A 14045-nucleotide genomic window follows, 5' to 3' on the forward strand; every position below is an offset into this window, starting at 1 on the left:
TACAGAGATGTCACACTAGCTCCTTCAAATGGATCTTAACAACCATCCCAAAAGAATCATTTTGAAGTAATGAATCAAAGTCTTAACTACTTTGTGTTGCAAGAAGTGTTAACTAAAAAAAAGTTTTCTGAAGTAGTAGAAAACCAGTAATCCTTTCAGGCATGATGTTCTAAAACGTCTTCATGCTTTTGAAGATATTTTGCGCTTGATGAATGTAGAATAAGTCATAGGACCAGACCTATGTTGTCCTATATCTACAGAAATAGATAACCTGACTGCCAAACCGACTTTCTGATTCTCAACGGTGCCTGAGAATGAAGTGTGTGATTTAATTACCTCAGTTTCTTAGCTAATAATGTAATCAAATCCATAAGATATTTTGGAATTAAACATGACCACCTTGGACTTGATGTAAATCAACTGTGACACTTTAAGTCTATGTCACTTCATCTGCCGTATGGTGCATGCAAAGGCACTGACATAAGTATGTTTGTAACACTACAATTTTCTTGGCTTCAGAACTCTGAAAAATGTTTTTAAGGAGATTTGTTAAACAGATTCTACAAAAGCTATCCTGAAGGCCTCGACAGTGACTAGTTTAACTTTAAAATGTCTCTCTGCAAGGCCCTCTTGGTTTCTTCAGGGTGATCTGAACCACAGTAATGAGTGTAAGTATACTACATGATAACATCCATCTCCTTGCGTATTCATCATCAGGGTAATGATGAGGAATGCTGCAATTTAAGGATAATATGTCAAACTTTGACAACAGCTTTATTAAATCAGCCTCTTAAAAGACACAAACCTAGGGTTAAGATTATCATATCCAGGGTTCTCAAGAAATATTGCTGTCATATTTCTATAATACGGTTGGATACCAATAGTAAAGCATTGCATATTTAGTTTCAAAAGATTATGCTCTTGACATTTTTTAATTGTGTGCCCTTAGACACACAGAATTAGCTGTGCTATGATTTGGCTTCTCCCGTATGAATTCATTAAGCAGACGATCTGCATGAAGAGGAAGGGGGAGTGAGCTGTGGCAGTCTTTCAACATTTATCTCACCTCCCAGAGATCAATTTAAAACTGTTTCACTAACTCTGCAGAAAGGCAGGAATCAAAATAGTGTGATCATCATACCTAACTGATCAATAGATCAAAATTGATTACATATTCCCAGCCATAAGGATAGGCGCGCAACTGGAAACCAGAGGCAAGATTTAAAGAATGAAGAGTTGCTGCATGAGCACAGACAGGTTATACATACCTGAAGTACCAATGCAAATGCAAAAAAACCTCTTATATTGCAAAGGATTAAGTATTTGTCCTATATGTCTTAATGAAGAACTTCCTGTTTTCCCATCCTGTAATGTTCAAGACTTTCCTCTTGTATTTCAACAGTGCTTTGTGTTAACCAAAACATTCCTTTATACACACCAAGAGATGACAACAGGTCTTGTATTTCAAGCAATGATATGGAGATAGCTAAATTAGGTCTTGAGATATCTTCTGGGCCCATCCACGCAGCGGTGGACTGGAACGGCTGGTTGATGGATGCTGATGTTGTGGAAGAATCCCTCTTCCTCTCAGCAACAATTCCAAACTATAAGAAAGAATTAAAAGTACACTGGTTTGAAAAGGGAATACATTAACTGAGTGACATGTCCGACAAGTTCTCACAGGCCATTTATGCATGGTCAGTTTTGATGCTTGCTCAAAGCTCTTTTTTTAAATGCGACTTTAAAAATGCCTATTCACCATCCTGACGCAAAAGGAGAAATTCCACACACACCCCACTTGCCTGTTCCTGTTTGCATAGACATTAGCATGTGTATAGCTAACATGCCGCTGTTATTTTGCATGGTTCCTTCAGGGGATCCTTCACGGCGGGGGCGGAGCAAACACCAAAGGTCGCGTTAAAGGGGCTCTTAAGTAATGCGAAGCAGGTATGCGCCGGCTTCGCAGTCACTTCCGAAATGACGGTTCAGCGTGAAAATTGTTTTAAAAAATATGTGGGGCAATTCAGCCTGGAACGCATTGCTAATTACCAAGCATAAATGGCCAATGGTTCTTTGTCTACATGTCAGATTAGAGTTACGGCCTGTAAGGAGGTTACAGAACATCCCAACAAAGTTTAGAAAAACCACAAGTTTACCTTGAACTGCCAGGATACTTTCAACTTGTATGTGCTAGGTTTCATTTTCTATCATTAGTGCAGGATTACTCATACCTTGGGCAAAACAAAACAATGCTGTTAAGCATTTTAAAAAAAAAAAACAATAGGCAAATTAAATTGTCTTTAGAGAAGACCTCTCTTTTGTGGTTACCCTTGATTTATAAGTAACCTCTGTTTTGGGTCTTGTATACAAGGACAAAAAACACTGCCAGTATGAGAAACAAACTGGAATAATGATTCAAGAGAAATAAACAAGGTCAGAGAAACACCAAACAGTCATGGCGATTTACTGCTATGGCCTTTGTGACAGATAGCAGTGATCATGGCTCATGTCTGCTGAAGGAGCCACAGAAAACTAGTATGTCTCTATAGGGTATTCTACTGCTGGGAAGCCATTACACCACAAAGGCCCTGTCTCCAATGGCCACAAGTTCAACTTTCAAAAGGGGGAGAACTGGGAGCAGACTCAGCAGTCCTTCGGATATCTTGGTCCCAAACCACTGCTATCAGCCTTTTACCCTGCTTTTAAGTGACTTTTTAACAAAACACCATTGGTTACCGAGATGTCATGAAAGAATAAGAACGATTACCGATAAGGGTTCAGAGGTCTTGAGTAAGTGGTTAGAGTCACCATTTCTCTACTAAGAAATACCGAGCTTACAGGGCCTTTAAGATTTAAAATTAGTCTCTTAGCTATAGAGAAGCTGGGCTCCTCATGTAATATGCAGTTTGATATGTATAAGAATTCACTTTCTTTTCATACCTGATGGAAATTAATTTAATGTCTTAAGCCTTATAAAGCCACAAATATTTCAGCATAGGAAAAAAACCCACTCTTACCTAGTTTGTTCTTTTCAATACTTGCATTAGTTTCTGTCCAAGAATGACTGTCCGTAAGAAGGTGGCTTTGGGAATCTCGTAGTGGCTTTGCAGGGAAATGGTGATTCTCACTATTAGAAAGCAACAAATTATGGAAAAGAAGCAAAAGATCTTAATGAATATACCGTAAGACTACCATGGTGAGGTGGCAAAACGTTTCACTTCAAATATGGGTCACTCTTTGTCCCATGAACATTCTAAGTAAGTAATAAACAGGAATTTTTTTAGTTTTACATTTTTTTGTAATATGAAAGTCATATATATACAATAAGGTTTTGGGAGTTCGGGAGCTGCACAAAAGGAATGGCTTAGGTTTTCTGTTGCCGAAGAAAGCGAACAGAGAGGACTACTTGGTCACGTTATCAGGGAGAGGTGGTCTTTTTTCAAAGTTAATGCAAGCTGTTAAGCGCTACAGGAAACCAAGTGCATAAACAAGCTCAGAAAATAATCTAATCTAAATGGCTGAAAGCAAGCTGACAATGTTGCCTCACGTGGTATCAAACAGACCCCCATTATTATACCTACATAATCAAGGGACTTCCCTGTATTTTGCGTAATGTTAATTGACAGTTGGTGCTAACAATGGTGAGAAAGATGACTGACTTGACAAAATGACAGACCTCTTTACATGACATTCTCTCACCACAGAATAGCCCCTATGACTGCCCCATGGCATGCTGCGTTGACTACATGGAGTATAATTTTAAATATCAGAACACATCTCCTGGGTTGTTTCCACTAACTAGATACTGAGCTATCACATGAGTAGTAGCTTCCGCATGACACAGCACCTAGTGCTTGTGGTCACAGAACACGATGGAGTCTGGCCTGCGGCACCAAGAACTGGATACACATCAAGAAAGCCATGTTGTATTTTTAGCTACTACAAATAAAGACACATTGTGCAAAGTACACTAGAGACACGGTCCCTGAATCAAAAAGCTCCCTGTCTGTGATATCTGACTACCTCAACATAGAAGACCTTTGGGCTACGTAAGAACAAAGGTGGCACTAGGCTAAAGCCTAGGAAAGAGAAATACTGTGATTAAGTTATTAAAGCTGTCAGTTGTCTTGCAAGATGGCGATGGCTGAAGAGCCAAGCTGGAAGTTATTAAAGCTGTCAGTTGTCTTGCAAGATGGCGATGGCTGAAGAGCCAAGCTGGAAGATGCTACTGTGAGAAATGAGAGGCAAATTGTGTGTGTGTGTGTTAAGTGCCGTCAAGTCGCTTCTGATTCAGGGCAACCCTATGAATCAATGTCGTTCAAAATGTCCTATCTTTGACAGCCTTGCTCAGATCTTTCAAACTGAGGGCCGCGGCTTCCTTTATACAGTCAGTTCATCTTTTGTTGGGTCTTCCTCGTTTCCTGCTGCCCTCAACTTTTCCTAGCATTATTGCCTTTTCAAGTGACTCTTGTCTTCTCATAATGTGACCAAAATACGACAGCCTCAGTTTAGTCATTTTAGCTTCTAGGGTCAGTTCAGGCTTGATTTGATCTATAACCCACTGAGTCCACAGTATCTGTAACACCACATTTCAAATGAGTCTACTTTCTTCCTATCAGCTTTCACACACATATGTAGTAATAGGGAATACAATGGCATTAATTAACTTAATCTTGGTGGCCAGTGACACGTCCTTACACTTCAGAATCTTTTCTAGGAGAGGCAAATTAGGGCATTATAATTATTTTCAATTTTTCTCTTCCCCCTCTTAATTTTAAATTGTCCTGTTCATTCCATTCTATTCCCTCTTTGAGGGTGAGGTAATGAAAGGTAGAGGTTTTTGACAGAAAGTGTTCCAAATGACAGTGTTCTAACAGAATGCTATGCTTTGCCATAATTCCATATTTTCCCATGCGGCATAAAGGTGTGGGTGGGTAATTGCACAACCATGTCCTCCCTGTAGGAACATGGATTTTGCCTTCTTTCAGTATCATGCTAAAGAATGCTATCTACCTCTCTGTACAAACAACAGTATCTTTGGATGTTAGGAAAAGATTAATTATAAGGCCTAAAACTATTTTATGATATTGTCATATACATTTACTGCAACCAAGATATAAGGAAAGAAGGTAAACAACAACCTTTAACAAAAAATAAACATGGGTTTACTTTTTGTTTAAAGAAGGTAGTCCAGAAGGAGTAGAAGCTTGTTCAATATCTTGGATAACAAGGCAAGTAGGAAAGGAGCAGCCATCCCCTAGGCTGGAAAAAGAAAACAAGATTCAGTAACATTTTACTTAGGCAAACAACATTTTAAAAAGTCATATTTTCAGTGCAAATATTAGCTTCAGAACATCCGGTATAGTGGATACTGTTTAGCATGGTTAACAATTCACATTTACCAGAATATCTACCTAGTGAAAACTGGCAACAACCAATATTTTTTCTCATCTCCGAAGACTTGTCTTAGATTTTTGCTGAAGCCCAGGCTAAAGCCATTCTTATCTGTTCCGTGCCGGAAAATAGGTGCTCTGAATGCCTCTAGGAAAACAAATAACATGTTTAGATTTTCTAACACGTTTAAATTTAAGTATGTGTGTCAGGGGGTTAGACGGATGATCAGCCTCACTGAGCAACATGGCTTACCTAGCGTTGATTTATTTTTGCTGACTAGCCAACAGTGGTATCCAAACAGAGAGGATAAGCTGATAGAGAACATGGCTGCGGCAAAGAATAAAAACATGATATGGAACTTGGCTTGAGTATCTGAAAGGCCATTCTATAAAGAAAGGGAGAAAACAAGAGTTGTTGAGAACTACAACTTTAGGTGCATAAACACAGCTATTTTTTTAAAAAAAAGAAGGGTTGGCCCAATGTTGACAAAGTGGTATTATCATGTCTCAAAAAACTGTATAAAATACCCCAAACATTATTTATTGTCATTGGTAAGCAGTACAAGGCAACTTTAAGTTCAAGTGCCAGTCTGTTAAAACGTTACAAGATTAGGTTTTCTTCCTCTGAACACAACAGCCATGAAACACAAGGAAATCGAAACAGGTTAGGAAGCTCGGATCCTATGCTATGCCCTCCACAGTAGCACTTGCAGGACAGAACTTTATTTAGTTGGGCATTTTTATGCTGTTCCCCCCCATCCCCAGTGAAAACTGATCTTTCCACTTCTAACTTGCAACATCCTAAAACAGTGTGTGTGTGTGTGGGGGGGGGGTTCACATGGAAGGCTCTGCAGTGGGAGGGGGGAAATTAACAAGAATCTCTGCCTCTTTCTTTTCCTTACACTGGCCTTCAGTCAGCAGAAGACACAGTTAGACCCCAAATTATGGTCTAGAAACTGCTTATTTAACAACATTACATGAATCATGGTCTAGAAACTGCTTATTTAACATTACATGTATCAGTCAACAAATTTATATTCACAAATCTAAACATCTTAAACCAATAATAGTTTTAAGACTTACTGTCCAGAATTTAATAAAATACTGTAAATCAGTTGCTGCGATGAAAAGGCAGTAAAACAGAGAATATGCCAAGAAAAGGAGGAAAAACTTGTAATTGGAGAATCCAACGCAGTTGTTCACCCTGGGGGGGGGGGGGGGAAGAAGCATAAATCACTGAAAATAAACACATACATAATCACTGATTTCTTCTCATCTTTAAAATTCCTTCTTGAGCCTTCATCTGTGAATCCAAGCTTTTACATCCCAGCTTTATCACCAAGGTTTGAATCCAGCAAAGCATTTCTATGGGCGGAAGGATTTCTGCCCATAGCATGACTGTCTCCCCCTCCCCTCCCACTCTGATGTAGCCTAAAATGCCCTCTCAGAGGCTGCTCCACGAAGGCTGGACCCAACCCAATGAGACTTGACTCTGCTGAACTAATGAATGTGTGCAAAATAATATCATTACTTTTAATGGCCTCTGACGGCACTTTACACACACACATACACATCAGTGGACTTTTAAGCAATGACACAGCACTTGGGTACCTCCTGGTGTTTTTTTATCAGTGCTCTGTCCTGAGAGCACACAAGTATTGCAATGGATGCCAAAGAAAAGCTCACCTGCATTTGCTGAGCAATGGACTGAAAATTTTAAATATCTTCCTCCTCCAGCAGCCGCAGTAGATCATTCTACCCTCCTCTCCCTGACATTCTGTGAACTTTTTATTTATTTACTTTAGTTCTAGGCTGCGTGCTCCTTTTCCCCAACAAAGGTATACACATCTACATTGATTAATATTTCTTTTAAAAAAGGGAAAGGCAGCAACTTTACCCAGCCATAAGTACACAAAGGCTACCACCCCTTCAATTGCACAAAGATACTCTGTTACTAGTACTAGATAGGAGCTAATGATACTTCTAATGATACTTCTTGAGCTAATGATACTTCATGGCTATTAGTTAGAATGGATACTAGTCATGCTGCATACCTATTCTCTCTAGTATCAGGGGAGTATGCCTATTATTTTGGGTGCGGTGGAACACAGGCAGGATGGTGCTGCTGCACTCGTCTTGTTTGTGGCCTTCCTAGAGGCACCTGGTTGGCCACAGTGTGAACAGACTGCTGGACTTGATGGGCCTTGGTCTGATCCAGCAGGGCCTTTTTTATGTTCTTTAACACCAAGGGCAAACATGCTAAGAGCAAAATGATCCTCATTATCTGGGGGAAGACGTTTGATTTCCAAGCATATTGTCTCGTCTAAACAGTGGAAGTCACATTTACTCACCAAGGGCAATGATGGTCCATTTTCAAAATACATCTTAAAAAAACAAACAAATAGCTACAGTTACTATAAGGCAAAACTGAATTATTATTATGCATGATTCATGTCAATATTTACACAGGACTACAAAGGACTGGCTTGCCTGGATAAAATGCTCACCTCACCACATCTCATGTCTATAATTTGTTCTATAGAACTTACTGTTAAAGACAGATGTTCTCCAATGCCAGAACTAAGTAGTTATGTTGCATTTAACTGTACGGATATGCATAAAGCCCTATTGGGAGCAGCTGCTCAGACCCCCACTATCACCTATGGCAGATCCTGAAACTATTCACATGTTGGTAGGTTTGCTGAACTAAGTAAGATTAATTGCAAGTTGTTTCGGGAAGTCATGAAGAGGTAATGTTAGCCAAGGATCAAAATCAGAACGCCACAAAAAGATTCATGGTTTTTAAAATGTGACTCCTCCTGTTAGTGCTGCTTTTGATGTCTCATGTTTATTTATTGACTTCATTTACAGACTGCCATTCTCCCCAATAGAGGAACAAAGCATCTGACACCATTCTCCTCTCCTCCATTTTATCCTCGTTAACAACCCAGTGAGACAGGCAATTTCACACATGCCGAATAATGCACTTTCAATCCACTTTCAATGCACTTTGAAGCTGGATTTTACTGTATGAACTGGCAAAATCCACTTGCAAACTATCGTTGAAGTGTACTGAAAGTGCATTATTTTGGATGTGTGAAAGTGCCCAGAGTAAACTTCGAGTCTGTGACTGGCCCAAGGTCACCCAGAAAGCTTCCATGGCAGAGCAAGGGAGTTGAACCTGGGTTTCCTAAATTCTGGTCTGACTCTCTAGCCACTATACTACACTGGCTCTTCATTGCCATACTCTTCGTATCGCCCCTTGCAGTGAGCACTGAGGGTTCATAAGGTCGTTAGGTGTTCACAGATCTCATAGTATGTGAGGCAGGCAAAATCCCTGCATCAAACACAACAGCCGAGTAAAAAAAATGATGCAAATCACTTGAATTTTTGAATTCCTTATAAGTAACATATATCTGAAGAAGCCCTTCGTATATAAACATGACACAACAATTTGTGCCAAAAAGAGATTTAAATTTAATGTTGAATTGTGACATTCTGAATTGGAAAAACAGAAAGGAACAAGCCCTACTGTTCTAAGTCTGACGCGCACCATACTGTGCAGTTCTAAGTTTCAAGCAGAAGTTGATCACTAGTAAACCACGCTGAATGCAACAGTCCAAAATATGAAGGGCACAATTCTGTAGGCAGTTACTCAGGCATAAGTCTCACTGGGTTCAACAGGTCTTGCACATATGTAAATAATGGCAGCATTTCACCTTAAGGAAATAGATAATCAGACATTATTTTAGACTGAAAATAATTCTTAATAAATAGTAAATATGTTTCTACAGTATTAACAGGATGCAGTGAATGCTTTGCACATTTGGCTCCTTACTTGTCACAGGCAGAGCAGTGATGGCAACGGTCTGGTTTTATAAGTTGGCATCGGTCACAGTATCTGATAGCTATCGAGAAAGGAGAAAGTGTTCTGTTTAACATGAGTGCTAATATGCGCAAATGCTTTTTTAAAATGTTACTGTTCTTCTGTTCTCAGATAATGAAAAATTTGGAAGCAGCAGAACTTCCATGGATATGTGTAGAGTGGTAAGCTGCAGTACTGCAGTCAAAAGCTCTGCTCACGACCTGAGTTCGATCCCGACGGAAGTCGGTTTCAGGTAGCCGGCTCAAGGTTGACTCAGCCTTCCATCCTTCCGAGGTCGGTCAAATGTGTACCCAGCTTGCTGGGGGTAAAGGGAAGACGACTGGGGAAGGCACTGGCAAACCACCCCGTAAACAAAGTCTGCCTAGTAAACGTCGGGATGTGACGTCACCCCATGAGTCAGGAAAGACCCAGTGCTTGCACAGGGGACCTTTACCTTTTAATAAAATATATTTTTACATTATTTTGCACCATCAGCCTTGGCCCTATTTTCCCGTGACTGGTGTGGCCCTTTTAGTCCCCCTTTCAAAATAATCAGACCCTGGGGTATTTGTGCCTTTTCTGTGCTCAAGATGTTGTTGCCTGTGCAACAGGATGAATGGTACTCATGTACTGGCAGTAAACACAACAAAATGCATGCTGATGTTACTGTCGGGGTAATTCCATACGCATGGTTGCCATTCACTTGCACTACTACAGGAAGACAGACTTTCACTGTGTTTTCTTCAGGACAATGATATGCTGCAAAAACTGTATGTATTTTTCAGGATCAGGGTGTGGGATGTATCAAATGAAAATAAAAATAATAATTAAGCAAGACCCCAAAGTGCTACTAAGGACTGTAAATAACTATAATTTAGAGTTAGCATGGCTATTCCAACAGAATTTTAGATTGCACTGGAGTATTTGTGAGCTCTCCTCTGTCAAACAGAAAAATACATCTAAACACCACTACTGACAAAATGTTTACCTCCAGACATTGTTCTTGTATAGATAGGGAGGTCCTTGGATGCTCTCTTCAACACTTCTTGATGTGCTTCACCTCTAGGTTCTCTCTCCAATAATTCTTTGTCTGCATACGTCATGTGGAACTGGGAGAAATGTAATTCTACTTCAGACCAGCACTGCTATCCTCTGAAACTATCTACATATAATGGTGCCAGGCTCTACAGTGAAGGTATAAACCATGAGACTACTAATAAGGTTACCGCCTCTGAAACTCAGGGCTCATATAAGTGTTCAGGCCCCAAGTAACGTATCTAAAATCAAGTTCTTGGGTTATGCCATTTTCAAATCGTCAGAAGACTGAAAATCCAGATGTTTCATACAGTCTCTGCACATCAGCACTAGAAGTCTGAAAGGGTTTACAGTGCTGATGTGGAGATGCTGCCTACGTTTGGGCTAACGCATGAGGTATGGATGTAAATTATATGAGTGCTACCACAAAGAAACGCTTTTTGGTACCTTCCACATGGCTATAATGTTCACATCCTTCCTAACAAAGCTTCTCACTCAGCTTATGATACCACACATCTGAACTAATAATTTCCTAAAGCTTTGCTGAGACACTATGAAATAATAAAGGGCTAATTCTCCCAGCGCTCCCTGTTATCCAAAATATTCAGAGGCTCTTGTCATTTAAAATGAGTGGCGATAGAAATTATGGAGCTAAATGTACTCATTCGGGGGTGGGGGAATGAGGCCACTAAAGGACAGCACAACATATACATGGAAGTATTTTTTAGGGATAAAGGAAAGGGAGTATTTTTTATATTTTACATGTCTGTTTCACATTTTGCACTAACCTGCACCAAGTGTAAAGGACTGAAAAATGTATTCATAATAGCTGCTGGCTTTTAGAACGTATGTGAAAGAACATGATACCAGCCACCTCAAGAACTCGTTATGAATGTGGGACATTTTAAATGAATGAATATACAGAATATACAGAATCAGCTATGGATTTATTCAGCTAGATATTATTTATTTGCCATTTGTAAGCTTTATTATGACCTGGCAATCTTCAGATGAGTAGGATGAAAAACTGGAAATATCAAATTCATTCAAGATTCAATTGTGACACACATGGGAACTCTGTATAACCAGAAACAAAATTAACAGATGCGTCTATCTTTTAGCAAATTGTAACTTACTTCTTTGGAAGGATGCATTGGTAACGTAAATATTGTTTTCCAGTAAGACCACACAAACATTGCGAAAAATAGATGATAGGCAATCAGGCACACCACTAAAAACAAAGACGTAAAATAAAGGCATTAAACAAACAGCTGAAATTGTGCAGAAATGTCAGAATACAAAGAGGAAGCCAAGTTTTCTCCTGGGTTCAGTTACAATGTATCATAAACCTTTAAAAAAAGCAAGGACAACAAAATGAGTCCTATAGCCCTACTAGAATTTTTTTTTTAAGAGATCTGACAATCTTTTCAAAGGATAGAATTGCATAATCTTGTGGGAATGTGCATATTAACTAATCAACAATGAATTGAAGTTATATAAATCATTAATCCATAACTACTACAGACTGAAAAAAACAGTTATAGCCAGTAAAATTGCAACTGTCCATTATTTTGATGCCCAGTTTACCATTTATTCGAACCCAGTCAAGATGTGCCAAACTCAGCAGCTACAGTGAGGGAAAAAAATATTTGATTCCCTGCTTAATTTGCCCATTTGCCCTCTGACGAAGAAATGACCAGTCCATAATTTTAATGGTAGGTCTATTGTAGCTGTGAGAGACAGAATAACAACAGGAAAACCCCCAGAAACCCAGAAGACAAAAGTCAGAGATTGATGTGCATTATAATGAGTGAAATAAGTATTTGATTCCCTATCAACCAGCCAGATTCGATCCCCTATCTACCAGCCAGAAGTCAGGCTACCTGGTATCTTCACTGTATGTAACGAGCTGAGATTAGAAGCACCTGCTGTAAGGGAGAGGTCTTACCTGTAATCCCAGCTCATTACAGTACCTGTACAAAAGACCTGTCGACAGAAGCAATCAATCCAGCAGATTACAAACTAGCCACCATGACCAAGACCAAAGAGCTGTTCAAGGATGTCAGGGACAAGATTGTAGACCTGCACAAGGCTGGACTGGGCTACAAGACTATTGCCAAGCAGCTTGGTGAGAAGGTGACAACAGTTGGTGCAATAATTCGCAAATGGAAGAAACACAAAATAACTGTCAACCTCCCTCGGTCTGGGGCTCCATGCAAGATCTCATCTCGTGGAGTTGCAATGATCATGAGAACGGTGATGAAGCAGTCCAGAACTACATGGGGGGAACTTGTCAATGATCTCAGGGCAGCTGGGACCATAGTCACCATGAAAACAGTTGGTAACACACTACGCCGTGAAGGACTGAGATCTTGCAGAGCCTGCAAGGTCCCCTTGCTCAAGACAGCACATGTACAGGCCCGTCTGCAGTTTGCCAATGCACATCTGAATGACCCAAAGGAGAACTGGGTGAAAGTGTTGTGGTCAGATGAGACCAAAATCGAGCTCTTTAGCATCAACTCAACTCGCCGTATTTGGAGGAGGAGGAATGATGCCTACGACCCCAAGAACACCATCCCCACCGTCAAACATGGAGGGGGACATATTATGCTTTGGGGGTGTTTTTCTGCTAAGGGGACAGGACACCTTCACAGCATCGAAGGGACGATGGATGGGACCATGTATCGTCAAATCTTGGGTGAGCACCTCCTTCCCTCAGCCAGGGCATTGAAAATGGGTCGAGGATGTGTATTCCAGCATGACAATGACCCAAAACACACGGCCAAGGCAACAAAGGAGTGGCTCAAGAAGAAGCACATTAAGGTCCTGGAGTGGCCTAGCCAGTCTCCAGATCTTAATCCCATCGAAAATCTGTGGAGGGAGCTGAAGGTTCGAGTAGCTACAGGTCAGCCTCGAAATCTTACTGACTTGGAGAGGATCTGCAAAGAGGAGTGGGACAAAGTACCTCCTGAGATGTGTGCAAACCTGGTGGCCACCTACAAGAAATGTCTGACCTCTGTAATTGCCAACAAGGGTTTTGCCACCAAGTACTAAGTCATCTTTTGCAAAGGGATCAAATACTTATTTCACTCATTATAATGCACATCAATCTCTGACTTTTGTCTTCTGGGTTTCTGGGGTTTTTCCTGTTGTTATTCTGTCTCTCACAGCTACAATAGACCTACCATTAAAATTATGGACTGGTCATTTCTTCGTCAGAGGGCAAATGGGCAAATTCAGCAGGGGATCAAATACTTTCCCCCCTCACATAACAGACAGGGAAACTTACTAGAATCAGCAGAGTTGCACAGACTGTGCTCAAAGAAAAAACAATATTCTTCAGTGGTGTTTGTTTGCCCAGCATAACCATCAATTACACTAATGGTTTGATGGCTTGGGGAAGACATTTTTTCTCCTCAAGAAGCTCCCTTGGGAAATGTTATATTTCTCACACACACACACACACACACACACACCAGCAGGGGATGGAAAGGAAGGACCTTGCTTGCCCCCATCTGCAAACACCCTGCCTGGAAGGCGGTATCATCTTAATAACATGTACAGATGTATGGCAATCAGTAATAATGACAATATGCTTGGATTGCTTCTGCATGGATCTCTTGTACTGCGCCTTCCCCATATCACAGCGGAATTGATTGTGGCTTCTGCATGATATCGTGTTTCCATCAGCCTTCTCGGGTTACCCAAGCTCTTCTGTAATTTTCCCCAATCCTTTTTTGATGTGATCTTAC

The 14045-nt window shown here is 40.4% G+C and overlaps 1 protein-coding gene across 1 annotated transcript in view; it reads right to left on the reverse strand.

Moving 5' to 3' along the window:
* Nucleotides 1-1413: 1413 nt before the first annotated feature.
* Nucleotides 1414-14045, reverse strand: part of ZDHHC2 (zinc finger DHHC-type palmitoyltransferase 2) — a 28418-nt gene continuing 15786 nt past the window's right edge. Inside the window, exons 3-13 of the mRNA XM_056855934.1 lie at nucleotides 11430-11524; nucleotides 10247-10367; nucleotides 9232-9301; nucleotides 7745-7777; nucleotides 6477-6597; nucleotides 5647-5779; nucleotides 5415-5541; nucleotides 5170-5262; nucleotides 3018-3127; nucleotides 2157-2231; nucleotides 1414-1604 (exon numbers count right to left, since the gene is read on the reverse strand). Coding sequence (XP_056711912.1) covers nucleotides 2191-2231; nucleotides 3018-3127; nucleotides 5170-5262; nucleotides 5415-5541; nucleotides 5647-5779; nucleotides 6477-6597; nucleotides 7745-7777; nucleotides 9232-9301; nucleotides 10247-10367; nucleotides 11430-11524 — 944 coding nt within the window. The 3' untranslated portion in view covers nucleotides 1414-1604; nucleotides 2157-2190. The remainder of the gene's footprint in view (nucleotides 1605-2156; nucleotides 2232-3017; nucleotides 3128-5169; nucleotides 5263-5414; nucleotides 5542-5646; nucleotides 5780-6476; nucleotides 6598-7744; nucleotides 7778-9231; nucleotides 9302-10246; nucleotides 10368-11429; nucleotides 11525-14045) is intronic.

This window comes from Euleptes europaea, chromosome 9, assembly GCF_029931775.1.
Source record: "Euleptes europaea isolate rEulEur1 chromosome 9, rEulEur1.hap1, whole genome shotgun sequence".
Lineage (NCBI taxonomy): Eukaryota > Metazoa > Chordata > Lepidosauria > Squamata > Sphaerodactylidae > Euleptes > Euleptes europaea.